This window comes from Neolamprologus multifasciatus, chromosome 18 (genome assembly GCF_963576455.1).
Source record: "Neolamprologus multifasciatus chromosome 18, fNeoMul1.2, whole genome shotgun sequence".
NCBI classification, from domain to species: Eukaryota; Metazoa; Chordata; class Actinopteri; order Cichliformes; family Cichlidae; genus Neolamprologus; species Neolamprologus multifasciatus.
This window is the reverse complement of record NC_140456.1, coordinates 21,769,644-21,796,543: the sequence shown is the minus strand read 5'-3', so window position 1 is coordinate 21,796,543 and position 26,900 is coordinate 21,769,644. Positions and strand designations below refer to the sequence as shown.

Sequence of the window (26,900 nt, the reverse complement as noted above, 5' to 3'; positions counted from 1 at the left end):
GGCAATAGATAAACTGAGGAGCAACATCAGGAATCAGTATAAGATGTATACAGATCAGTTCAAGTGAATTATGCATGCTATTGAGTTGAAAAGGATCATAAGTTTTACAAGTTTTCACTTTAAAATACTTTAGCCTGGGTAAAGTTATAGAATCCTGCAAGCCGCTTTGCAACCCACCTTCACAACAGCTCCCTGTCATGCTACATCTGGCTTAAAGTGCCTGTTCTCTTCTGTACAGTGCTTTTGTTGATGCTCTACTCACCTGAAGCGGCGAAATATCTTCTTTTGCAAAGGTGGCCCTGATTAAAGTACACCTCCAGGAGCAATTTAGCTTTTGAAACGCATACTATGAAGTGCCCAGCGGGAAGTTTTTGGCGTGATGTTGATGCTATAGGAGGTTTGGAGCTCTGCAGTTATTGATTCAGTAGAGCATGAAGACTTTTACATGGTATGTGCCTCAGGACTCGGCTTGTAAACTTTATTTTGTCTGCCACTATATTTGGCTGATTTGCTGCGTTTCCCAAACATTTCTGCTTTGCAGTATCATCACTTACACTGGAATATCAGTTTCTTCCTATTACAGTACCAAGCTTTTTAAAAACGACTCACTGCTTCATTTACAGAGCCGGACGGTATGGCTGGTCATGACTCTACCCTAATGACTGAGAGTCAGTTGGTGGGTCCAACACTTTATACCACACTAAACTGTTTTTAATGGACACTCATGTTGCAATAAGATAAAGCTTAGAGGGTTAGGGTTGCGTTTATTTGCACTGTGCTTTCTAAAGTGTGTAAGTGTGCTATAAAATACAAACTTAATCTGAGTCACAAATTGTGACAAAGACAAAAAAACAAACAAAAACAAAACTCAGTGATCAAACTTCTTGTCCTGCATATCCTATTGTATGTACACAAAAAAGGGAAATGTTCTAGTTACCAAGTCAAATGACACTTTAGCAGCCAAAACATGTTTTTTTTGCTTTTTGAGCCGTTTCCTGCGGTAATCTGTGTGGCCGCTGTGTCTGACAGCTCACCTAAATCCAGGGTTCACCTCTTATCAGTCTGATAACTTGGGCAGTGCAGTAGGGCACAATGACATCACCAGCTGGAGAAAACACTGACAGCTGCGGAGACGTGACTGCTGAACCCGTAAACCACTTGGTTCAGGAAGAAGTGCGTTTAAGTTTAGAAGCTCAGACGTGATATGCGAATCATAAATATTCTCAATATTTAGCGAAGGAAAAGGTTAATGAGAATGTAATTTAATCAAACACTGACATGCACAGCTAGCTGCGAGAAATCTGTGTCCCATTTTTATAATACAAAAATAGCCACAGTTCAGCGCTCCAGTTCTCAAACTGTAGATAGAAAGAATGAGCGTGGTAATCATTTAAGTCGTTTATTAAGCAAAAACAAATTCCGTGTGCTCCCTTTCCCCATTTCACATGACTGTAAACTGAATATTTAACCTGAAAATGACAGTCTGGACTTGGAGTAGACTGGAATAGCGATTAGTATCTGTCTGATTTCTTTATACGCTCCAGTCACACGAAGGCTAGACCACAACGTCGATCACCAGGTGGGTTTTTTCTTCTCCAAGCTGTCAGATCGAGTGAGTCATCTCTCTTATCAGCAACTCTTAAGTTATTCAGCCTACAGAGGATTCAGCTGATATTCAACATTTAATATACTCAGTTAGCGTGGGGGTGCTAAAAATCACAGGAGGGTGAAAGTTGCAATATTCAAGATCAAAAAAATGAATCTTCAAATTTTGTAGCTTTGGTTTAGATTTCTGTATAGAAAAAAAAGGGACTGAATCATTCTCCGGTGCTGCTGCTGACCTGCATGGTTCAGGTTAGTTGAAGTTTTGTGACGATACAAACTGGGTGTCTGCATGAGTCACCTGAACGCTGTGCGATCTGATCACGGTCCTCACCTCCATCAACAGCCTCCTTATCAGGGTCCAGAAGTCCATACAGGAAGTGCTGGGTGAGGTGACTGATTTTTTTTCTAACAGTTGACTCAGAGAGAGCAATGTTTTTTAGATTTCCTCTGGGTTTTAGGGATGAAAAATGTGTGCATTTAATTCAGTTCGTGCCCCAGTAAGCATTCCTCACCAGTCCGTGGCTTGCGTGTGGTCTAGTTTTCCTTTTTCTTGCTGTTGGATTGTCCCGCAGGAACAGGTTTCATAAAATAAGCGGGGTTTGTGTGGCAGCGCAGGGCCAGCAGCGCCGGTACAGCAGCGAGCAGCGCATTGAGAGCGATAACAGGCAACCGTTTGTCTGCTGGGACTCGGTACGTGAAGGGAGTGCGGGAATGCAGAGATGCTCCGATATGGCACCACTGGGTCTGGAGGGAACAGCGAGTGAGGGGGAGGGAAGTCAACATGAAGCTTTCCATTTTTCCTTTTGTTTAAACGAATATTAATCACAGCACAAGATGAGAAAACTACAATTACCTGAGCCATGGCGCCAGCAAAGAAGATGGTCCAGTCCAACATCCAGCTACATCCAGGTGTTTTCAGACCGTAGATGAAGACTGTTAGCAACGGCAGTGCGTAGAATAAGTACACCAGCATCTAAAGGAATTGTGCACCAAACAGTTAAACAATAAACTACATATTATATTAGAGTTAACTCAGTTTCTGAGTCTTCAGTCTCCAGACTCACCATAACCCTGGGAAAGCCAACTGGGTCTTTGAGGTACGGCTCATACTGATAGATGTAGGTGAAACAGGTGTCCAGAGAACAGTCCAGCACTACCTGCAGCACAACACGAAGAGAGTTAAGACTGGAGCGCGAACAGAAGCGCAAGTACCGACACGCAGAAAAGGTCTTGTGATGTTTCACTTACAAAGCCTCTAAACACGGAGAAGGCCATGGATCCCAGTAACAGCAGTGAGAGAAGCAGGTCAATGGGTCGAAACAGCAGACTTTTCTTCTGCTCTGCAGCGATCTGCTCGACACAGAAATGTTCACAGTTGATGTTGGTGCTGTTTATTTAACACCGTACAGGTTATTTTCACACGGGCACCGGAAAACTGAACGTGTCTGGAGATTACCCAGTGGAGCTGCCTGTGAGAAGACAAATGTCTAACACAGTCAAACTGGATATTAAAACAGCTCTCAAACTGCCTGCTCCCCAGTGGGAAGCCTGTGTGATGTCCCACTGAGCTCATGTGGGAATAAATAAGGTAACTGTGTGGAAAATTCACAGCAAGCAAGAGGGTATTACGTATCCTCCAGCACCTCCTGAACCTAACAGAGTTTTTCCAAGTACTAAAAATGCATTTCAGGTGGAATAAATATTATTGTGGGTACAAATTAAAAAGGCCAACTGTGAAGAAATGTCCCCAAATGATTTTTCTTACACCATCTGGAGTTCATATGCAAAAACAACAATCTTCTTCTCCCAACTTACATACATATACATACACACACTTTTTTTTTAAAGTATAATTTAATGTCATTTGGATCCTTGGATCCTGTTCTATTCAAATTTAAATCAGTCCAACTGTCATTTATGTAGCAACAACACTCAGCTCAAGGTGCTTTATATTGTGAGGTAAAGACCCAAGAAATCCATGAATCATAACAGAGAGAAAACCCCAACAATCAGATGACCTCACAAGGTCCACAAAGGTGCATATCAGCTTAACTGATGAGTCTCAGTTGGGTGTGACCATGAGTGGGAATAGTCTGTCTCTGTGCTAGCCCTGTGTCCCGGTGTACCCTGCCTTTTGCCCTATGACAGCTGAGTTAGTCTCCAACCTTGAGCATGACTCCTAATTAGAAAGGTGGCTACAGAACTTTAAAGTTTAATGCACTACAATATATATGTATGTAGATGTATGTAGATATGTAAGCTGTAACCAGATTCTGGCTAGACTACTCTCGGAGTATATAGTGTATAATGAACACATCCTAAAAGCGAGAACTTTTTTACCTTATCTGCTGGGATGATTTGCATCTCTCTGGGTCTGCTAAAGAGCAGCGAGGCTGCCCAGAAAGGTGCCAAAAAGAAGGGGATATTCCTCCAAAACGCTGGTCGAATGTTGGACCCATACTTGCCTGAACAAATGAGAACTTCATCAATACACGTGGTCACAAACAACTGTGCCGATCTGACCAGACTGTGTTCGTGCTGCTCTCACCAATGACCACTCCTGGGATGTGAACGATCTGATGAGCGATGGAGGAGCCTGCCCACAGCAGGCTCAGGCTACGATACGACTTCCTGCACGACAGAAAGTCAGAGGTCTCACTAAAGCACAGACATGAGAGACTGTGACGGCAGCGGCAAAACCTACCCAGAGAACATGCGGTGGATGATAACGAGGAAGAGGATGAAGTGAACGATGCCCTCCCAGTAAGACATCATCAGTGCATAGGCAGTGGTTAGATGAGGCTCACCCTGAAGGGAAACAAACATCCAAACTTTAACATTTAAACTTATGAAGTAAAAAAAACAAAAAAAATTATCAGTCTTGGAGAGAAAAGCGAGAGGTTACCATTTTTATGTAGAAGCCCATGAAGCCAGAGATGAACCCATCCTGCTCTAAAGCATTGGTCAGACCCACCAGGCAGGTGAAGGAAAACTCTGCGAACACTGCAAACATACAGAGAAGGAAAGAGAAATAACAACCGTCCACCTGGACTTTACTCATTTATATGAAAGCATGTGTGTTTGTGTGACGGTACCATAGAACAAAGGGTCCACTTTGGCCTTGTGCCGCACAGTGAGGAAGAGGAGGAGAAGCACAGACCCCAGGATGACCGCTCCCATCCCCAAGATAACCAAAGGTCTGAGGACGAGTTCAGACACAACCAAGTTATTCTGGAGAACATTAACCAGTAAATCAGGATCGATGTAGATAATTAATTCTCTCTAAGCTGCTTTATTATAAAACGACAAGTCTTTGAGTAAAACTTAAACTTCATTTTGTGCTTAATAAAAATTAACTTAAGATCAGTGACGATCGACGAGACTTTAAAATGATCTAATTTTGCGAAATAAAGCAGCTTTCGCCACAAAAGGAGGACGTTTAGATAGAGGGTTCAAAAAGATTAACATTTCTATTACTTGATTATTTTCAAAGCTTTCTCGGCTCTTTAATTGCCAGTTTCTCTTTGGTGAAATTCAAAAGCTCGGAGCAGTGTGGGGATGTACCACTGATTGATTAACGCTCATTATCGTGGGCGATATAGCTCCGTTAATTTAGATTTAGGCCTACGTTTTAAGACTTTATAACGGATCTCTTAAGTTCACAGCATTCGATTTTCCAGCCTTGGTGAATCTTTCCTTTCTCCTCTGGGCAAACACGGCCTTTTCCCTTCAGACTGTGGGCCGCTTCATAAGCCTATTAATATCGGCGGCTTTACCATGCCTCCACACAACAGGCCGAGATTAGATTGAAATGATCCGACTACACACACACTTACTCTTGAAGCGCTGGGATGTTGTTCATTGTGTATAAAACTCCAGGTGCCAGAAGAGAAAGGAGAAAAACGCTGATTTCCGTCGGTGGCCTCATTCTTGTAAACGTGTTGTTTGGCCTCTAAGGTGAACTTTAAAAATGTTCCACATAAAAAAGAAATCTGTGCCTCCTAAGCACGTTTCAGAGCTGTGCACCGAGTCATGTTAAAGCAGCGCCCTCTGCGCTGACGCTGAACGCAGGAGATGATTTAAAGCAGCGTCAAGTTGCCTTTTGATCTGTGATGAAACCTTCAGCTCCAATAAGCCTGCTGCTGTCCTGCAGGTGTCAAAGTTCACCTCGGGCAGGAGGCACCTCTAATGAGAGAATATTTAAAGGGAGAGTAATGCAAAGTTCAGATAACGGACCGCTGAATCGCCCATCATGCGCAAATATCGCTCTTTTCCTTCACGTTTTTCATTAAATTCTCTGATCTGTCATTAAATGCGTCTTTTAAAACATTGACTCAGTCTTTGTACAGACTGCCACCTGGTGGAGGATGATTCCCCATGTCAGTGTTTCCTCCCCTTGAAGTCCTTTTAAGTTCAGTTTTCTGTCTTTTTGCTTTCTAATCATGCTGTTTGTAGATGTTTGTAGATACTCTGCACCAGATGAGTCTGTACAATCCAGCTATTCAAGTCACGTGATGTCAGGGCAAGTGTGGTCTTTAGGGTCCACTTGCCCATGGGGTTTGTTTAAGGAGCCATCTGTGCTGTTTGGTGTAAGATTAACTCCTCCATCTTATGTCTCCAGTCTCGATTAGATTGTGGATTAGATTTGATATCTTACAGAGAACATAAAGTTCAGAACAAAGATTATGTCTTTTAGGTCAGGTCACTGTTTAAAACTCACAATCGGTGTGACATTTTTACATAGCTTCTGTTTCTTTGTAAAGCACTGCCTCATAAAGCTCATTGTGAAGAATGTCTACACCTGCGTTACACAACACCATCTCATGGATGAACAAGGGTGGGTAAAGCAGGTCTACATCCAGCGCACCCTTATCTTATCTTCTGTAACAAAGCTGCTGAAGAGGATTATGCTGCTATTGCCTCAGAAACTTAGTCACCAGTGGAAAGAGAGCACAGAGAGGGGTGGGGAGTCCACGCAGAGAGTAGAAACAGACAGGCAGGCGATACTACTGCTACAACCCTTCACACACACACACAGCACCAGCTTTTTTTTTTTTTTCTTTCTTTTCTTTTTTTAGGCTGACACAGATTTTTTCTAAAACCTGCCACCATGTGGCACCCTTTGATTATCGGCATCATGACAGTGAACACCTCTCTAACCGTCTTCTACTGGGCCTTCATCCTGGGCGATGCTTACTACAAGTGGCTGATGGAGCCAGAAGACAAGCCCAAGAAGGTGGTCACCCCAGCTTGAGGGAGCCAGTATGGATCTACCTGAATGAGTGACTGGATGTTATTTGCTTAGGAATACTCTGCTCAGCTAGTAGTGCTTACAGTGAATTTCTGCTTCTTTTTTTATGTATTTATTTATTTATTTTTTTAACTGAAAAAGCCTTGGATTCCTGTTTTGAACTGAAAAAATAACCTAAAGCAATCTGCAAGTTGATGAGAAGAATCATTCTTACAGGTAAAGTGTCAATTTATCTTAATATTTATTTCGCATCATTTTATTGTGTTTTAGCTACATTTGTTGCTTGCAGTGTGAATCAACACACACACTTCACACACCATCCGCAGGCAACAGGTCCTTCAGGTGACACTAAATGAACCGTTTAAGCTTTCTGCTGACTCGGTGAAAAGGTTTTGATGGTGACACTGGCATGAGTCAAGCAAATCCTGTTAGGATTACTAAACTACTAAACACCACCTCTAAACGGGCACAGTTGGTGTTACTTTCGTAACAGCTTCATCCTGAGACACATTCAGAAACCCTCGTCTCATCTCTCGTTTGCATCTCTCCTGAAAGCTTATTTTTCACTCTTCCTCCTTTTCCTTTTTCTCTCTATTTTATTTTATTTTTTACATCTCTCCACAACATGTCGCACGTCTTCTACTGGGGTATGCACCCAGTCTCTTGGTTCATTCTTTTCGCCAATATAGCCGTAACGGTCATTGAATGGAAGTTTCTTATCAGTCAGTTTTACAAACTTAACTGGAAAAAGGAAGAACAACAAGCCAATGCCTAAAATCCTGGCGGAAACCACATCCACATCCTGATGCTGCACTGAGAATATTTGTGAGGATAAAAATATCTCTCTCCATATATCTGTACATATCTATATATATATATCTATATCTATATATATCTATATATATCTATATATGTGTATATATATATATATATATATATATATATATATATATATATATATATATATATATATACCTGTTTACCTGCCCACATGTACAGAAAAACAAGATTGTGTAGCTTTAGGCTTGTTATCAAAGGGCAGCCACTATGCAACGCTAACCTTATGCTGTATTTTTGTGGTTATTTCCAGAGCTGCTTCTGTACAGTTCACCCCAGAATTCAAAAACGAAAAACCAGAGGAATCGTCTCAACTCTTTGCTGCAGGCAAGTTCATTTTGTTTCCCTGTGACACTCCAATGCAGTGCTGTCTTCCATGTCATCTGTGCCATTTTCTCATCTTTTGTCATATGAATGGAGCTGCTCTCTGGCTCTTTATCATTTTTACAAGAGTCATTTATAAAGAAAAATACGTTAAGATGTGCACCTTTTCTACCTGCAATGATATCGTGCTCTGTTAGGGAGCAAGAACTCATTCATGAAAGCATTGTTTCATGTTAGTGAATTATGTGACATGTCACAAGTGCCAAATTGTGTATAAGATCATTTGAAAGTATCTATAAAGTGATGCCAGTCTGGACCTGAGTGAAAGTGGGTTCACTGTAATATACATATTATATCTTTATGCAAGGGGGACCATAAGCCTCTTTGGCATATTACTGTCCACCTCTCCTCTCTCATATCTCTAATCCCCACAGATGGAAAGCTGATATTGCTCTATGACAGACTCAATCCTATTAACTCCGTCTGTCCTACATTCACTTCTCCTCTGTCTCGCTCTCCTGGACCGAAGACCCTCTGTGCAAAAGATGAGAAGGAGGAATTCTGGGATTCAAGTCTAGACCAAAGATTAGAAGAATTGGCACATGGGTAGTATCAGGCTTTACTTGTCAGCTGAACTACATTTCTGTAGAGCCATTTTGTGACAGGGAGCTGTCACTGCTGAGAAACAGTACTCTCAGTTTCAAACCATCCGCACATTTCCACCTGTCACTCATCCTTCCGACACCCAGAAGATGTTGAAAATGTTCTAATGCTTAGTTTGTTTCCCTCCTCCGCCTCCTCTTCCTCCTCCCCGGTGCACCTGTATCACCTGTTCTCCAAACATTCACAGTGCAGGAGTAAAGGAGCGCAGATCTGCAACAAGACAATAAATCTGTCATCACCCAAAGAAACAGCCCCGAAGCTTCAACGCTTTCTGTGAGCTGACAAAACCATAAAAGAGTTTCAAAAACCGGCCAAGACAAAACATGAACCGGCAACCAAATGTGTCCCTGAACGCCTCAGGAGGAGCTCTGCTTTCAAACTTCACGCAGTCTGCGTTTGAGCTCCGGCAACTCCTCCAGCTGTCTAGAAGGAAGGAGGAGGAGGAGCAGGAGGTGTATTTTGTGGACTACATCCCCCCTGCAAGAGATGCTATAACTCTCCCACCCAATGTAGTCTATGTAATAGTTGGGGTGGTGGTGATCATAGTGGCCACCTACGCCATAGTGGGACACCTCATTGATGACCTGTTCCATGACCTGGCAGGTAACCCCAGGTGGACACATCCTGAACTGATGCCACCGTGTCCACTCTGGCATCTGTGTTTGTGGTGTCCTTTCTGTCCCTGAGCTCTCGTGAATCAACATTTGATCTTTTCCTTGTTTTGATGACAGTTTCCTTCATGTTCACCCTCTGGTTTGTGGATAGGATAACCTTTCCAGTGGTGTCTGTTATTCCTTTAAGGTGAATGTCAATAGCTGATCAAATGGGTGCTAAAAAAAGCCATCTTAAGGGGGTGGTCAATGTTCAATTTGTGCAATTCCACAAAGTTCCTGCTTTGGCTATTTAATAACCCCCCAAAAGAAACAGCATCCTCTATGCTGCAGTTTGTCGTGCATGACATGACAACTGAAGTGAATCTAAACCCGGTGCAATGCCCCTTTAAAGGATACACAGAGAAGACATAAAGATAAATCATTTTAATTCATTTCCAACATGTTTCCTCTTACAGACTGGATATTTGGCCCCAAACCAGTGGAGGATGATTCAGAGGGAGGGGATGTAGAAATAGAGGAAGAGAGGCGACTCAGCGTTTCCAGCAAGCTGGTGGAGAAAGATGAGATCAGAATGGAGGAAGAAAAAGAAGGCCAGCTGCCTGGTTTCCACCAGGGAGACGCAGGCCGCTGTCGTCCATCCACCCCTCCGCTGAGAAGCGCCATTGCTTCGTCATACCCTGGAGAAAAAAGGATTTCCACACATAGTGTGACCTTCGCCTGCCCCGTGGCCCCTTACGTCACTTCCCTTTGAGTTTTTTCATCACAGCAGTTTTTATTATGTCTTAATCACAGTGCAGTGATCAGTGATGTCCTCGCTGTAGTGATGCAGAGGCTGAAGCACTTTTGTTTTATGCTGGTGTTATAGTTAGCGCGCAAAAAATGTACAAGAAAATGTTGTTAGTGAGCACGATCCATACTGTCAGTCTGTTTCTACTGCACCATGCTGAAATTCGCTGTCCAGTTGCTCGTGGTAAAAACTGTAAACAAATTAAGTTTCAAGTAAAAATATCAGTTATGTTAATAACTTAACTTTACATCTAAAAATGTTCATTGAAAACACATTGTGTCCAGTTCGTCCACAAGGCTAGACAGAAAGACCTGTCATGTGCTTGTAATGTGTTTCTGAAGAAAACGTACATCACTTCTCCTGGTGTTGGACTAAGCTTCTCCCCAATAAACAACTCAATAATACACGCTCGTTCCTCCTGTCTTGTCTGCTTTCATTAATCCATCTTACCTTCTCATAATACCTGCTTGTGTCCAGGGTGATGACCTTGTTTATAAATGCAAAGGATTATTGCACTTGAGCATATTAAATACAGCTGAGTGATGTAAGATAGATAGATAGATAGATAGATAGATAGATAGATAGATAGATAGATAGATAGATAGATAGATAGATAGATAGATAGATAGATAGATAGATAGATAGATAGATAGATTTCTGCAGAGAGACAAACAGGAAGTTTGTTCACATGAGATACAGCTTTGCATTTATTTTAAATCTTACTTTAGCAGTCATTAGTCATAAGGCTGAACAGCTGTGAATTAGAGGATCTTCACAGCTTCCTTGATTCATGCAAAGAGTTTCATTCACGATTTCCTGAATTTTGAGTAAGTTTGCTGTTGTTACAATGCTGACATTGGAGAATGTGATATTTCCTCCTGATCTCTTTGTATTTTGCACAGAACGTTCTGTGCGATTAAATCTTTGTGCCGGCTTCTTAATACAGCGATGACCCACAGATATTAACTGGACTCGCAGGCTGACAGCAGAGGCAGCCAGACAGCAATGGACAGCGTAAACGTTCGTCATAAAGAGGAAGATGGCACAGTGTTATTTGAGTCATATATCCCTCCTTCTCGGGATGCTATCCACCTGCCCACCTACGTCCTCTACCTGCTCATAGCCGTCTTCATCGTGTTTTCGGTTCTCTACGCCATCACGGGCCACCTCATCAAAGACCTCATCCATGACTGTGCAGGTTTGTTACTGTACCACTAGCTTTTTAAAGACCAGAATAATCAAACCACAAGCTACTGGCAACGCTTCTCTCTGACATCTGTCTCCTACCCTCTCTTTCTGTACTCAAGACTGGCTGTTTGGGGAGCAGCCTGCAGAAGTGGTGGTGAACTACTGTGAGGCCAAGGATAAGTTCATGGCAGACTGGTCCCCACAAACCAGCCCTGAAGTAGAGGCAATGGCCCGGGAAGAGGAGAACAAGGTGATTGACAGAGACTTTATGAAATCTCCTGCCATCTGGATCATCTCTACAGAACCACGAGGGGCAAAAACAGGACCTCGCGTGGTCTTTGGGAAAAGGACTTGAACCCATCAGAGACTTGCTGTCGTTACAGACCTTCTGTATGTGATGTGAATGTATAAATATCTAGATGGATGATGAAGGTAAAGAACCATTTCTGTGTGAGGCTCAAAATAGATTATTAGATTTAATTTCAATATTGTGCAAAATAAGATTAAAAAGTAAGATTAAAGATTTTAGCATAAGCCTTTGTGTGGATTTTTTTAAAAATATAAATGTTTTGTGGAACATGTGCATGTAGCACTGATCTATCACGTGGAGTAGTAAACAAGTATCTTGTGAAAATAGTAGTTCTGAAAAGTCAGGCCATGAAAGTAATGGTACAATTACATTCTTCTCAATAATAATGATGATTTTTCTGTTAACAATAATTATCATTATTATTATTTTTAGGTAGCCTCAGTCGGTCTGCTGCTGAATTTATTTATTGATTATTTATTTTCAATTTCACGTTTGGATAAGGTGTAACTTTGTAACTACTGAATAGAAATGTACACCACGCAAAAAGGACAAGGCAGCTAATTTGGCAGCAGACATTTATAAACAGAATATAATGCTGCACAGTAAACAGGACCACCCCACTTGCATTTGAAATGCAATGGTAGGCGAGAAAAGCACCTCCTGTGAGATGCATGGCACTGCACGCTGAGACAGTGACGTGGTCTTATGTTATTCCAAACTTGCAGTTTCTCATTAAGTTTCTTCATTTAAATGTGAACGTAACTGCCTTTTGTAACTTTGTAACTCTTTTTGTGTATAATGGCTAAAGGCTTCAGCGGTCCTATAAGGACATCTAGTGTCTGCTGTAGTCATTACAGCTGAATATTATTTCAAACTGGAAAACCTCTGGAAATAAAGTAACTCATTTTAAAAAAAAAGAGAAAATATGAAGATGATCTTCAGAATCTTCGATTTCAAAAATTAATATTTTATATCTTAAAAAGGTGGTAGGTAGTTGCACTTTATTCTACATTTCTCCTTTACTTTCATGTATTTATTTATTTATTTGAGAAAGCTCTAAACTCACTCCACACGCTTTAGAGTTTTCAGACCTTTTCACAAACGTATTCTACATTTCATAGACTATTTAATTTCTCATAATGATGCAAAATCAATCAGTAAATAAATAAATAAAAGCTTTTCCCGTTATCTGTAAACTCTCTGTGTTCCTCTTTTATGAGACTCTCGGTTCCCTGCTATAGGGATCAATGATCAATTTGAAGCTTGGCTGCACTGTTGTAGGTCACAACCAGTTTTAATGCGTCAGTGCACACAAAGATCCACCGAGCACTAAAGAAGCCCAACCTCAGTCCAGGAGAGGGCGCTGTGGTAGAAACAGCCCTGTAAACTGCGTGCTGCCACGTGGAACTTGATGGCTGATAGAGGTGGGGTGTTCTTCTAAGTGACATGGGAAGAGGCTCCTGATGAGGCAGTAAACATTAACCATCTTTACTCTCATTTTTGTTCCCCTATCAGCTGAAATTAGAGAGCATTTGTCCTTCAGCCTGGAGCTGTCTCCATCTCTTTCTGTCCTGATCATTTTTGAGAGCAAATTAGCTCCACATTAGTTCCGTGACTCCTAACAAGATTACCAAAGCTACATCCGCTCCTCACATCCACTCGCAAACAATGCCACAATCTCATTAACTCTGTCCCCCCCTAATCCCTTCACCCTTTCAGAGCGCCCCTCCACCACCATTCTCCTTAAACAGATACAAATGTGGCCAGTCTCTGCAGCTGTGTGGAACAAGTCTAAATTTGCTTTGTCACTCAGGTTGAATTATAAAAACAGAAACAAAAAACAAAACCCCAACAATCTTATAATAAGCCGTAAAAACAGAGCTATAATCAGTCCCAGCAGACTTGAAAGCATCCTGAAATCACTTTACTGAAAATAACTGAGTCACTGTGATTGGTTCTGGGATTAATATAATCTGAAGGTTACAGTATGGTTAGTCTATAATTTAGGATTCTGATCTGGAAATCATTTGAATCTCTAACATTTATTTCATGCGTTCCTGGAAAATATATTTGAGATGGAAAAGGCCTGCGCTGTTAAATCTGATATATTACATCAGATAAGTGAGTGAAAGTAAACTCGCTTCCAGCCCATCAGTAATAAGAAATCATATCCATCACTTACTGTTCCAAAACGACTTCACATTAGAACCAAAAAATCTGTTTTATTGCTATTTATAATCTCAAATATCTACTGTTTTCACCATTGTTCTCCAGAGTTTATTATTCGTATGACTGCATGACAAAGAGCGGGACTATAGCATAATTAATATTTAACACAACTACTGAGCAACAGTTTTGCTTTGAAAACAGGGAAACCTGCAATTTCCAATTAAATCAGTAATGTAGGCTACACATTACTGCTAAAGAAGGCAACCCAACCCTGTGGTGTCTATATCTTTAAAAGAGTGGGTATATTCCTGCCCGCAGCTGCTCTCCTGGAGGGCTGAATCAACATTAGTGGCACTCTCTTGTGTGGGCTCGTAGCATCCTTTGCTTTTCGTTTTCAGGGCGCGCATCCTCTCTCTCTCACACACACACACGCACACACACCCCCTCCAAACCTGAGCGGTGCGCGATGCCTCGGCCGCTGCGGATAGCGTGCTCCTGTGTGGATGTGGCTCATGTACTCCAAACAAAAATGAGTGATGTACGGCTGATTTGAACGCAGCGATGCTTTCCGGTGTTGTGCCAAAGTAGTTACCCCCGTCAAAAATTGTTTCCCCATTCACGGGAGCGCGCAAAGTAGGAGGAGCCACTTGCCCAGCTCCGTTCTGTACGCTACTTGTCACTGATCTGCAGTCGATGCAATAAAGAGTAAAAGCTGGAAAACAGCAGACTCGATGAATTTAATATTAGTTTCGTGACATTGTAATGTGCCGTGTGGAAGACAATTTACCTTAAACTGTACACTGAAATAACCTGCTGGGAATACTTTGTCTAGAAAAAGACTTTGATACTATAATACTGTAAAACCAGACGCGATCATGGAAACACGTCGCTCTCCAGGGAATTTACACTCGGTTTACACTTTGTAGCGAAGCTATCACGAATGAGTTTATTTGCAAAATCAATCACAGTATAACCAATAAGTACAGTAACTTTGGAGACAATGTCATATTCACAGCAAAAGTTATGGAGGGATACAGATTTTATCAGGCTGTGTGGCATCGGCTGCCAAAATGTGTGCCCCCCCATCTGTAATCCATATTGGCTTTGCTATCACAAAGGGTATATTTGCCAAATAAGTCACAGTATAACCAATAAGTACAGTAACTTTGGAGAGGATTTCTTCTTCACAGCAAAAGTTATGGAGGGATACAAAATTTATCAGGCCGTGTGGCATCGGCTGCCAAAATGTGTGCCCCCCCATCTGTAATCCATATTGGCTTTGCTATCACAAAGGGTATATTTGCCAAATAAGTCACAGTATAACCAATAAGTACAGTAACTTTGGAGACAATGTCATATTCACAGCAAAAGTTATGGAGGGATACAGATTTTATCAGGCTGTGTGGCATCGGCTGCCAAAATGTGTGCCCCCCCATCTGTAATCCATATTGGCGTTGCTATCACAAAGGGTATATTTGCCAAATAAGTCACAGTATAACCAATAAGTACAGTAACTTTGGAGAGGATTTCTTCTTCACAGCAAAAGTTATGGAGGGATACAAAATTTATCAGGCCGTGTGGCATCGGCTGCCAAAATGTGTGCCCCCCCATCTGTAATCCATATTGGCTTTGCTATCACAAAGGGTATATTTGCCAAATAAGTCACAGTATAACCAATAAGTACAGTAACTTTGGTGACAATGTCATATTCACAGCAAAAGTTATGGAGGGATACAGATTTTATCAGGCTGTGTGGCATCGGCTGCCAAAATGTGTGTCCCCCCCATCAATAATGCACCTTGGCGTTGCTATCACGAAAGAGTTTATTTGCAAAAGAAATCACAGTATAACTAATAACTACAGTAACTTTGGAGACCATTTGCTTTTTTTAGACTTCTTAATTTAACATCTAAATCTATATATGTAGATATGTGTTCTCAACAATGTGTGCCATAAGAACACTAGCTCTGGACCTTTAGCGTCAACTATGTACAAGCAAAACAAATAAACACATCTTCTGGTGGTGGGCTTTTCACACAGAGCTGGTGGAACCACCGCAAACACATCTCACACTGAATCTGTAAAAAAAAATAATAATTACAAATCCCAATGTTAAAATTTCATTTATGGGAATTGATCATAACAGTCAGCAGTCTTTCTTGATGTCATTACCCATTTGTTGTCAGTTTCATGCTCTTCTTCCCCGCAGAAATGACAGATGTTTGTCAAGTCATCTGTTTTAAAAAGTGAAAAAATAGCACATAGAGTATACTACCTACTGCACTTATTACTTCATTCAAACAACTGTATGGTTTGTTTCTACAGCCATAATGATGAAAATATTCATGATGTGAGAACATTGAATGGTGGAAAATGAGTTACCTGTCTCTAGGAGGAGAGTGGTAGCAATTTGCAGCCTGTGTGTGTTTATGGCCTTTTTTGTAGACGGAAAGTCTATTGACTCTTTTCGCAAGATCTTTTCAGCAAACTGAAACAGAGATTCTAAGATGACTAAATAGGCTAATATCGTAAATGTTATTTTATAGTAATTTGTTTTCTGTGAATCAATTTCTTTCTTTTATTGTGTAATTATCTTATATTCCTTTTCCTGTCATTAACATTTATTACAACACAACATTTCCAATATTCTCGTATATATGTATGTATTACGGTTAAGACTCGTACTTTCAATGCAAAGACTCCACATGAGGTAGCGTCCACTTGTTTTGGGTGTTTGACTGTGTCACAAGTCCATCTTGAGACGTTGCATCCTTTTTTTTCGCATGAATGCCCTGAAAGACAAGTACAATAAAAATAACATTTTTTAAAATTTTGGTGACACAAAAAGGTGAACAGTATGGAGAGCTTAAGTGTCTGTTGAACATCAAGTTAAGAACACTGACCACACTGTTTTGTTAAAATCATTACTTTTTAAAAGTCTACAACGCATTTCCGTGGACAATTTCTTGTCCTTTTTTCCCGTTTCCGCCCATGATATAGAAATCAATCACTTACACAGTACACTTTGAAGAGATGTGGAGGAGGAGCAAAGATGAAATTCACACATGTATAACCTATGTGAATTTATTTTAGACATTTGTCTGATGTTTTAGTGCTAAACCTCCGCAACACTTTATGCAACTACTAAGCACTATTCTCCCCGTGCTATATTTTCTAATGTAAAAACATCATCTCATACAGACATCAGGTCCTCAAATAAACATTGAAACATGGGGAGACTTCTCTTGAAAGGCAAAATTAACCCATAACACCACAATATCAGAAGGCCAACACAAAAATTTAAACCTGTTGCTGCTAGTTTTTTAATTGTGAGTACCAATTTTTAAAAAAAAAAATTTTGATTGACATCATACTTATAATTGTCATAATAAACACAAAAATAACAACAGCAACAAAGAGTTTAATAAAGGGTCAAAATAAATTTCAACATTTATCCTTACCTTGTTGATTCCAAACAATTTTGGATACCTTGTTTAGTTTCTCCGAGTGGATCAAGATACAGTGACTTCTTTTCTTGTGGGTAAATGACCTACAGTAAAATTATGTGGAGAATTACATGTAATAATTCAAGACTTAAGATTATCTGCATGCCATGCATTTGTCTTATAAAACTGATTTGATGAATATTGTAAATGCAATTATTTTTTTACCACTAATGTCCAGTGATGGTGTTCATTTACAATTCCCAGAATGACTTCATGCTCCATGGGTTTGATCTTAAATTGAAACAAAAGAATAAAAATATTAACTTCAGACATAAAAAAAAGAAATGCAATAACATGTTGTTTAGAGTCCTTTTTTATTAAAGCAATTTATGATATATTATATATCATCCACTTATAAAGTACTCTGCGACAGCCATGATTCACCCCTCATTTCTTTAACCTGTGCAAGAAGCTGGACTATCTTATATTTTTTATAAGTGGTTTTGCACATAACTTCCTCCAAGACTAATAAAGGTCTTTCTAAGGATTTTTTTTTGGACATGGAGTTCATTTTCAATCATTTTCAATGTGATCCTTGTACCATCTGCAGAATAATGTTTAATGCTTTCTTAAGCCTCTTTAACAGTGACGTATGAATCACTTGAGAATAAAAAGGTACCTATTAAAGAGATGAAGCAGTGTTGAAGATTTCAAAAGAGATATTAGCCCAAATGTTTGCAAATCTCAAATCAAGCATTGATTGGAATGTGTACAAAAAAATGATATGATCCGAGGTACTTAAACAATACACACAAGATTCTTTCTAGAGATACCTACCTTGAGTCTTTGAGCTTTTCTCTTCCAAATGGCAGTCATTGAAAATGAATCAATGAATGCTGCTTTTGCTGAATTATGACGATTGCATTGTCTCACCATGATCGCAAGATATGCATTAATAGACTGTGAATACAAAATGTAAACATTTTTTAACTGTTGTCAAGGAATAAAACACTGATAGTTGCATTGTTGTCAGTAAAGATCACTGTACCTCACTTTCCAACTCCATGTCCGGACCAATTTGTTGGATATCCCAGTAGAATAATTTGTAAGCACCAATTTTGGAGAGTAGAACGTGAGGACTCTTTCCAGCCCAGGCATCCATTATATCTACAAAAAGTAATGAGAAAAAGAGATAAGTCAGCAGGACTAAATGTAAATCAAAATTTAAAATGCATAATTTCTTATGTAGTTGTCTGACAAAAGATGTGTTTCAGGGTAAATACTTTTAAGACGCTGATAAAATGGGCACATGGTTTAACATTGTATTTTGTAGAAAAAAAAGAGCAAAAAGAGTTTTCTATAATGTTTTGCCCCACGAAGGTTTTTTTTTTAAAGCATTAACATATTGTTAAATTTAAATATTCTGTTAGGACATATACCTAAAAAAATCTTTTTAAAGGTGTAAAATTTGCTATGCCATGATCTACAGAGTACTGAAACAAACACTGTCATAGGATCAAAAGTCCTTTTTGAAAAAATAAAAAAATATTATATTTATTTACATTTCTCTGCAACTGTTGGTTCTGTGGTTTGTGCTGTAGATTGCTGGGCTGTAATCTGTGGAGCTGAGGCTTGTGTGGTTGTAGCATTTGGAGCTGTGGTCTGTGAGGATGGGTCTGCTGTTGTGGTCGGGTCTGCCGTTGTCATCTGTGAGGCTGGGTCTGCTGTTGTGGTCTTTGAGGCTGGGTCTGCTGTTGTGGTCAGGTCTGCTGTTGTGGTCGGGTCTGCTGTTGTGGTCTGTGAGGCTGGGTCTGCTGTTGTGGTCGGGTCTGCTGTTGTGGTCTGTGAGGCTGGGTCTGCTGCTGTTTTGGATTCGGTTTGTAGAGCTGTAGCGTGTTCTGGTGCTGTAGCACTTGTGGCTGGTTCTGGTGGTTCGTTCTCTTTCTGTGCTGTTGCTCCTGACTCTGGTTCTGATACCGTTATTGCTATACCTTGTGGAACTGGAGATGGATGTTGTGTTTGAACTGGTAGTGATGTAAGTGATGCCATTGGTGCTGTAGCCTGTGTAGCTCTAGGAGGAGGTGGTGGTGCTACCGCCACTGGTGCTGCTGTAGCCTGTGAAGCTAGAGCAGATGCTGGTGCTGCTGCAGCTTGTGGTGCTGCTGGACCTGGTTGTGCTGTTAGTAATGTGGCTGCTGTTTTCTTTAAACCCCAGTGTGGCACTCTTGGCATGCTGTCTTTGCTTAACTTTAGCTGGTCAATATTTACTTTTGGAATGATTGTCCCATTGGAATCCTGAAGATCTGCACTTTTACCTTGGATTGCTGTAATAATGTAAGGGCCTAAAAAGTTTGCTTCAAGTTTCCCCCCTTTCCTCTGCTGGCTTCTTATGTTAGCTCTTAAAACTTTGTCACCAACTTTGAAGACAACATCTCTCTTCATCATTTTTATTTTGCCCTTTGTTTTTTCCTGAGCTTTGACCACATTGTCCTTCACCAGTTCCAACAGCTTTTGATGCTTTTGAATGTCTTCCGACAGCTCCTCCTGCCCCACAATGTCTTCCACACTCTCATCAACCTTTGAATCAAAAGACATGTCTATCATTACTATAATTTGTGTAAGATACACAGATAATACATAAAAGAACTGAGAAATACAGTAAAAAAGTTTAGTGTCTTTGGTAAGTTTTTAAGACACAATGTATTTCTGGCAAAGCTTCAGTGTATCTTAGGATTGATTGGACATGAAGAAAACTGTTATTGAGGGGTGGAACAATCCATAAAAATATTCAGTGGTGTAGTGCTTTTATGGCGGTGACATAGCATCCATTGAAACTGATCTGCCTGCGCCTCAAAAACTAAAAAACTTTTGTTGTGTGGGATTTCCGTGTAGTTTGTCACAGACAAAAAGACATACCATGAACTCTTCTGGGATTTCGGAAGGATAGCGAGCCTCTCTGCCAAACATTAGGTAATAAGGTGAGTATTTGGTGGTCACTTGTTTTTTAGTTCTGAGTCCAAACATTACAGCATCCAGATACTCATCCCACATTTCTGGTTGGTCACCAACGACTTTACACAGGGCTCTGACAATGAAAGCACATAGAAGACAGTCATATGAAAGATCATTTACATTTTTTAATAGTTTAATGTCATGCATTAATGTTTTGTTTGAAGGGAACCCCCATAAATGTATAACATGTACTCCAAGAATTTACCTCTGGATGGTGCCATTCATTTTCTCCACCAGCCCATTTGTTTGTGGGTGATAGGGGGAGCAGAGGCTTCTTTTAATTTTTAACAATCCGCAAACCCTTTTGTTGAGCTGCAAAAGAAAGTTATATACACTGGCTATAAGCACATTAAAATAAGAATTTAAATAAACAGCTGTCATACTAATATCTCAAAAACAGATTTATAAAGACCAGAAAATTAACCATTTTCAAAAAATTATTCAAATATGAGTTCACATATTTTTGCCAAAGACTAAAGTACTTACAGAATTGACAAATTCTTTGCCTTGGTCAGTAAGAATCCTTTTCGGGGCTTCGAACTGGTGGACAAATTTTATGAGACAGTTTGTCACTTCCCCGGCTGATTTTGACTTTAAAGGGTATGCTTGTGGCCATTTTGTAAAATAATCAATAAAAACACATATGTATTGATGTCCATTGTTGGTTTCAGTAAGTTTTCCAATAAGGTCCATCCCAACCAGTTCAAATGGCTGAGAGACCTTAAAAAGAAAATCATAGTTAAGTTAATAATACTGAAATTACACAGAATGCTAGTCTATTGTTATAATTTTTTCAAGTATATAATCAGTAGGTTTCTAAGCAATGAAAACATTGTGTGATTAAATGTGATTATTTGCTATGGTCGATGACTAACCTTTATCGGAATGTATTCTGCTGGTTTTTTAATCGTTGCAGCACTTGCCTGGCAAAGTGCACACTGGGAAACCTAATCAAAAATAAAAGCAATTCAATAAGAAACACAAGAGTTGAGGATCAAGGTTTACATAACTTATTTTGAGAGCTACAGAAACATTGCTGTGTTCCTCTTAAAATAAGTTAGCTGTAGTTGAATTACATAGAGTTTGTTTTGGAGTACCCACCCAATTATTGATGTCCACTGACATCCCTGGCCAGTAGAACCGCTTTGAAATGGCTTCTCTTGTTTTTGTTTGCCCGCAATGGGCCCCAGTAGGACTGGCATGAAAATCTGAAAAAATTGCGTTTGCCTTATCAGCCCCACAGACTACCGTTGTCTTTATGGTTTTGTCTGTGCCTTTGTAGCGCCAGTAAAACAGCTGCTCCCCTAAACATAAACAAGAAAATAGAAATGTTTATTATAGCTGTTTAAACCACGACAGGTCTATATGTGGTAAAAGTCATGACAATACATCTTGAATGTAATGAATCAATTATGTATGTGATATAATATGTGGCTGACTATTGGACTGGTTCTCTATATTTATGACAGTATGACTACTTCAGAAACCAAAAAGATTATGCCACACACAAGACTGTATTACTGATACTAAAAAAAGTGATGGATGTGTAAAGTCATTATGACTAATGGCCTTCAGATATCATGGATTTATTTTTAATACAAATATCAATTCAAAGTAGTTTAATTCCAAATTTCCTGCTGTCAGTAATTTTCCACATATGTAATTTAAAGACATAAAGACATAACAGTGGGTACACCTGCGTAAAAGGGTGTGGCACATACCACTCCAAAAGTAATTACGACGTAATATATTGTAGTTAAGCTATAAAAGGACAAAAACAGTTCTTAGTTAACGCTGTCTACTTAATAGCAAACCTTAAAACTTTTACTTTAATAAACGCCCATGTGCCTATTAACCGGGGTTAACTAGGTCAAAGAAAGGTCAAGCTAATTAAATCGGTTAGTGCAAATTAAGACTACACATTATGCCATTGTATATGTGTTAATATATATGTATTGATGACATTTATAAACGCTACAAAGTTGCTGTTATTACCTTCAATGTCGTAAATAGCAGCTTTTCTTCGGAGAAGAAATTTCTCTTTCTTCGTGAAAAGCGCTGGATACTCGCCTTTCAGTTTATATGCAACCAAAATCTTGTACTCGTCTGGTTCCATCCTCTTGTGGTGTTTGTTATTTTCGAAAACAAATTGTAAAGTAAAGTAATCTCAGAGGCACTCTGGTTTTCGGTTCGTGGGCACAATGTGAGCTAATTTGCATAATTGATGAGGAAAACCCACGTGACCGGAGATTTTGGAAAAATTTGACAATGTCGGAGTCGAGTAGGCCTACGAAAGGTTGGCCAAAAATAACTTGCAAAATTTTGAAAAGCCCTGTTACTTACAAAGACGATAAATATATATATTTAAATGTTGTTTTAAATTGTATTTATTTACAAAGAAAAACTCTGCTAATGTGCATTATTATAGATTGGGGGGTGGGGGGCACACATTTTGGCAGCCGATGCCACACAGCCTGATAAATTTTGTATCCCTCCATAACTTTTGCTGTGAATATGACATCGTCTCCAAAGTTACTGTACTTATTGGTTATACTGTGACTTATTTGGCAAATATACCCTTTGTGATAGCAAAGCCAATATGGATTACAGATGGGGGGGCACACATTTTGGCAGCCGATGCCACACGGCCTGATAAATTTTGTATCCCTCCATAACTTTTGCTGTGAAGAAGAAATCCTCTCCAAAGTTACTGTACTTATTGGTTATACTGTGACTTATTTGGCAAATATACCCTTTGTGATAGCAACGCCAATATGGATTACAGATGGGGGGGCACACATTTTGGCAGCCGATGCCACACAGCCTGATAAAATCTGTATCCCTCCATAACTTTTGCTGTGAATATGACATTGTCTCCAAAGTTACTGTACTTATTGGTTATACTGTGACTTATTTGGCAAATATACCCTTTGTGATAGCAACGCCAAGGTGCATTATTGATGGGGGGGGACACACATTTTGGCAGCCGATGCCACACAGCCTGATAAAATCTGTATCCCTCCATAACTTTTGCTGTGAATAAGAAATCGTCTCCAAAGTTACTGTACTTATTGGTTATACTGTGATTGATTTTGCAAATAAACTCATTCGTGATAGCTTCGCTACAAAGTGTAAACCGAGTGTAAATTCCCTGGAGAGCGACGTGTTTCCATGATCGCGTCTGGTTTTACAGTATTATAGTATCAAAGTCTTTTTCTAGACAAAAGTATTCCCAGCAGGTTATTTCAGTGTACAGTTTAAGGTAAATTGTCTTCCACACGGCACATTACAATGTCACGAAACTAATATTAAATTCATCGAGTCTGCTGTTTTCCAGCTTTTACTCTTTATTGCGTCGACTGCAGATCAGTGACAAGTAGCGTACAGAACGGAGCTGGGCAAGTGGCTCCTCCTACTTTGCGCGCTCCCGTGAATGGGGAAACAATTTTTGACGGGGGTAACTACTTTGGCACAACACCGGCATGGATGCCCGTTAAATGACGGAATAGCCTTTATGGAGTGGAGCTCATCGTCGCCGGAGCAAGTCTGGGGAGAGTCAGAGAGGTGAGGTGGCTGATTGTGTGCGGGGGGACACCGCAGCGGAAGACGGATGCTTATTTGGCATTTTTAACAAAAACACGACTCCGGCGATACAAACCGCGGTTTCAATCAGAGCACTGACTGCTGCTACAGTCAGGCCATTTCAGTTATTTTCTCTCACTTGATGTTCACCCATCATCCATCCTGGATAAAAGGCCGTTTTCTCTCCTCACAGGGCTACTCTATCACACACAGTAGCCGCGGATCGGAGAATAAAGCTATCGGGGGCGATGCAAATGTCTCTCTGTGATTGCGCATGTGTGTGCATTTGTCCTTACACGAGCTACATTTGTAAAAGGGTTTCTGATGGAAGATGCAATTAAAGACGCGGTGGTTCTGACCTACTTTGCAGGAATAAACATAAACTGCATGCACCAACTAGGCTGCTTAAAGGGCTCATCGGTGCAGGTGGGCAGTAGGGCCCTGGAGGCGCTCAATGCAGCTGTCCTAGAAGTGATAACTAAGGCTGAATTCCTTCATGTACGCCCACCAAGTGCTTAAGAGATGAAAGCTTGACTTTCATTAATAAGGGATGGTTTTTGATAACCACTCATCACATAGCTCAAATTCTCCATGGTGACCACACCATCTGACCTATATCTGCATTAAGGGAACAGTTGTGTAAGACAGTTGTGATTTGGATGCGCTGTTTACCAAAATACTACAGCATGTATACCATTTGTCCACCTGGTGAACTTTTAAAACCCTTTGGCATGCATACAGCTGTCTTTACATTTACTGACCTAGCAGCTGTCAGGGGCATTCCCCATGAAGTGGGGGAGCACTGATGGGGCAGTAGCAGTTGGCCTAATGTTGGGCATATTTGTCTGTATACTGTTTGGGTGTTGACCCAGACTGTCTGCATCTTACTGCCGTTATTTCTAAACTGATTAGGGGTGACTGTAAAGGCAAACACCCCCTCCGTTGGTAGTGAAGCTCAGTTGAACTTTGACCCCGTGGCTCCTCTCTTATCTCTTCTCTCCCCTGCTGAGACTCCAATACAAAGGTGCAAATGACATCATGCTGTTATACTGAAAGGGCTTTTAGTGGCTTTTAAATTTCAGGAAGAGCTCTTTGTTTTTAAGGGCACGCAGTAAAACGGAGAGACCATTACTTGGCTGTTTTGTGTTGGAATGGATCTACTTGTGCAGGTTTTCACTCACTCTTGTCTTGTCTGTTTATATTCATTCAGTGCTGACTTCACTTTTTTTGCCATTTCTTTCACAGTACTCAAGATCCTTCATCTAAGATCACAGGTCACATGACAGGTGTGTATCCCCCCCCCCCCACACACACACACACAAACATAACTTAATATTTCCATGAGTTTTCAGTTTTTTTGAACGCACCTTTTCCTCTTGTTTAGATCTGTGCAGTGATGAAACAGACAACTCTCCCCCTCTCCAGCTTCACACGCTCAAGCAGTTCGAACAGGTGAGAGCTTTTATTTTTAGATATCATGGAGTTTGATGTGAGGGACACTTCTTCATCCGTATCATGCTGCATTTGAATTAATTATGTGCCAGATGAATACATGCTTAATGCTGCCATCTAGTGGCTTCATGGTCTCACAGAAGAAAAAAGATAAAGTCAGAGATCAGTATTGAGGAAATAAGGATAGTCTAACCCAGGACGCACATACTCCAACCTTCTGGAGAGCATGTTTTAAAAATACCGTACTGAAAAGGAGAGCACCTGCGAGTGGAGAAATGTGGATGGAAAACACCCAGAACTCTCCTGGTATTTTAAAAATCTGCCTCTGGCTACTGCATGGCCCACTTTAGGTTTCCAGTGTCTGCTGCACTATTGCTGGGCATTGTAGCAGTCACATTAGAAGAGAGTATATTAAGTATTCCTTTTAATGTCTGGCAGGGTGCTGTTCAGAGCACTCAGAATATCACTGACACAAACTCCAAGCCAAAGTCATAATTAGCATTTTAATTTTTTCTGCAGTTTTAAAAAAAAAGACATTACAAATAAAATGTTATTTGCAAATGAATGTTCCCTTGCCTACACAGTTAGGTCCATAAACTGCATTTTTTTGTACTTTTCCCTCTGTACTGACATGGAGAAGCAGAAGAAAATAGATATGGATTGTTTTTAATACTTGGATGCAGTCAATGACTGTCTGAAGTCTAAAACCCATGGACATCACCATATGTTGTATTTCTTCCCTGGAGATGCTCTGCTGGATGTTTACCGCTGCCATTGTCAGTTGCTGCTTGCTTGTGGGTCTTTCTGCCTTCGGCTTGTACTGAATAGCCATAAAAGCATGCTCTGTACAGTTGAGATCAGGTCACTGGCTTATCCATTGATGAATATTCCATTTCTGTGCCTTGAGAATCTGTGTTGCTTTGGGTCATTACCCTTTTGAACTATGAAGCACTGTTTGATCAGTGTTGCAGCATTTGTCTAAATCTGAGCAGAGAGTAAGAATATACAGGCTGATGATTCGGTCACTCCTAATGTTTTTTCACGGTTTCTCTGAGAGGCTTATTTTGGTGTTTAGTCTGAGCTGATGTCCTTTAGGGGCTCATATATAAAATTACAGTGAAAAGCTCTAAAATACAAATTCAACACTGAATCAATTTCAGATATTAAGTTAGATTCATTTGTCATGAAATAACAGGGGAAGTGGCCATGAAACTGCTTGTGAGTCAAGTGTCCAATTAGTTTTGAGCCTCTGAAAATGGGCAGTTGTGTATAAAAATGGTAGCATTTCCTAAAGAGTTGTTACATACTGATTTAAAATTGATTTAAAAAGCACTGTGGTGGGGTACAGAGGCAAAACTACAAAACATGTTTCTTTTCCAACAAATGATGGCCCTAATTGTACATGTAGAACTCATTTATTTTTGCTATAATGCTATAATATTCATATGTGATTTCCTGATGCATTACTAAAGTGAAAACTGATAATAAAGAGGGGATGAATTGCAGTATATGTTTTTCTGTCACCTTACACAAGCACAGAAAAATCGCACCCTTTTTAATGAGATAGATGGACAGTTTTGCCATGCTTACGTTCCTACAGGGATTTCATTTAAAAAAACAAAACAACAAACAACAACCTGAAACTAAAAAACCTATCCAG

At 40.2% G+C, this 26,900-nt stretch overlaps 4 protein-coding genes, 1 long non-coding RNA gene and 1 pseudogene across 9 annotated transcripts in view; 3 read left to right on the top strand and 3 right to left on the bottom strand.

Moving 5' to 3' along the window:
* Positions 1-477: 477 nt before the first annotated feature.
* On the bottom strand, positions 478-5,863 carry LOC146497871 (transmembrane 6 superfamily member 2-like). Its single transcript, XM_085142167.1, has 10 exons — positions 5,442-5,863; positions 4,701-4,804; positions 4,511-4,608; positions 4,310-4,413; positions 4,154-4,236; positions 3,946-4,070; positions 2,854-2,955; positions 2,670-2,762; positions 2,459-2,578; positions 478-2,349 (listed from the first exon to the last, which is right to left on the bottom strand). Exons 1-10 carry the CDS (start codon positions 5,531-5,533, stop codon positions 2,140-2,142), a joined length of 1,131 nt encoding a protein of 376 aa, XP_084998293.1. The 5' UTR covers positions 5,534-5,863; the 3' UTR covers positions 478-2,139.
* Positions 5,864-6,507: 644 nt separating this feature from the next.
* Positions 6,508-10,485, top strand: LOC146497870 (uncharacterized). 5 transcript variants are annotated; one of them, XR_014870976.1, is made up of 4 exons: positions 6,508-7,072; positions 7,947-8,020; positions 9,412-9,481; positions 9,750-9,767. XR_014870976.1 is itself a non-coding variant. In XM_085142170.1 (2 exons), the coding sequence occupies exons 1-2, from the start codon at positions 9,004-9,006 to the stop codon at positions 10,043-10,045; spliced, it is 576 nt and encodes a 191-aa protein (XP_084998296.1). In that variant the 5' UTR covers positions 8,633-9,003; the 3' UTR covers positions 10,046-10,485. The 5 variants fall into 5 exon arrangements, 1 of the variants encoding a protein (XP_084998296.1); XR_014870975.1 differs by lacking the exon at positions 9,412-9,481 and having other exon boundaries at positions 6,511-7,072; positions 9,750-9,862; XR_014870977.1 differs by lacking the exons at positions 6,508-7,072; positions 9,412-9,481 and adding an exon at positions 7,089-7,681 and having other exon boundaries at positions 9,750-9,789.
* Positions 9,214-23,792, bottom strand: LOC146497867 (uncharacterized). Its single transcript, XR_014870979.1, has 2 exons — positions 23,680-23,792; positions 9,214-14,312 (listed from the first exon to the last, which is right to left on the bottom strand). It is a non-coding gene; the product is annotated as an uncharacterized LOC146497867 (long non-coding RNA).
* On the top strand, positions 11,087-11,803 carry LOC146497869 (uncharacterized). The gene is made up of 2 exons (XM_085142171.1): positions 11,087-11,279; positions 11,389-11,803. The coding sequence occupies exons 1-2, from the start codon at positions 11,087-11,089 to the stop codon at positions 11,622-11,624; spliced, it is 429 nt and encodes a 142-aa protein (XP_084998297.1). The 3' UTR covers positions 11,625-11,803.
* LOC146497868 (uncharacterized) lies at positions 14,319-23,673 on the bottom strand (annotated as a pseudogene).
* The window catches only part of LOC146497866 (myomegalin), a 47,515-nt gene continuing 44,300 nt past the window's right edge, over positions 23,686-26,900 (top strand). Inside the window, exons 1-3 of the mRNA XM_085142159.1 lie at positions 23,686-23,770; positions 25,034-25,074; positions 25,173-25,240. Of these exons, the coding sequence (XP_084998285.1) occupies positions 23,721-23,770; positions 25,034-25,074; positions 25,173-25,240 (159 nt within the window). The 5' untranslated portion in view covers positions 23,686-23,720. The remainder of the gene's footprint in view (positions 23,771-25,033; positions 25,075-25,172; positions 25,241-26,900) is intronic.

Coding starts and splice junctions, on each gene's coding strand:
- LOC146497871 (XM_085142167.1), bottom strand. CDS start 5,533: ATGAGGCCACCGACGGAAATCAGCGTTTTTCTCCTTTCTCTTCTGGCA. Junction 4,237..4,309: donor ATCCACCGCATGTTCTCTGG/GTAGGTTTTGCC, acceptor TCTGTCGTGCAG/GAAGTCGTATCGTAGCCTGA. Junction 4,071..4,153: donor CATCCCAGGAGTGGTCATTG/GTGAGAGCAGCA, acceptor TCATTTGTTCAG/GCAAGTATGGGTCCAACATT.
- LOC146497870 (XM_085142170.1), top strand. CDS start 9,004: ATGAACCGGCAACCAAATGTGTCCCTGAACGCCTCAGGAGGAGCTCTG. Junction 9,284..9,749: donor CCTGTTCCATGACCTGGCAG/GTAACCCCAGGT, acceptor TTCCTCTTACAG/ACTGGATATTTGGCCCCAAA.
- LOC146497869 (XM_085142171.1), top strand. CDS start 11,087: ATGGACAGCGTAAACGTTCGTCATAAAGAGGAAGATGGCACAGTGTTA. Junction 11,280..11,388: donor CCTCATCCATGACTGTGCAG/GTTTGTTACTGT, acceptor TCTGTACTCAAG/ACTGGCTGTTTGGGGAGCAG.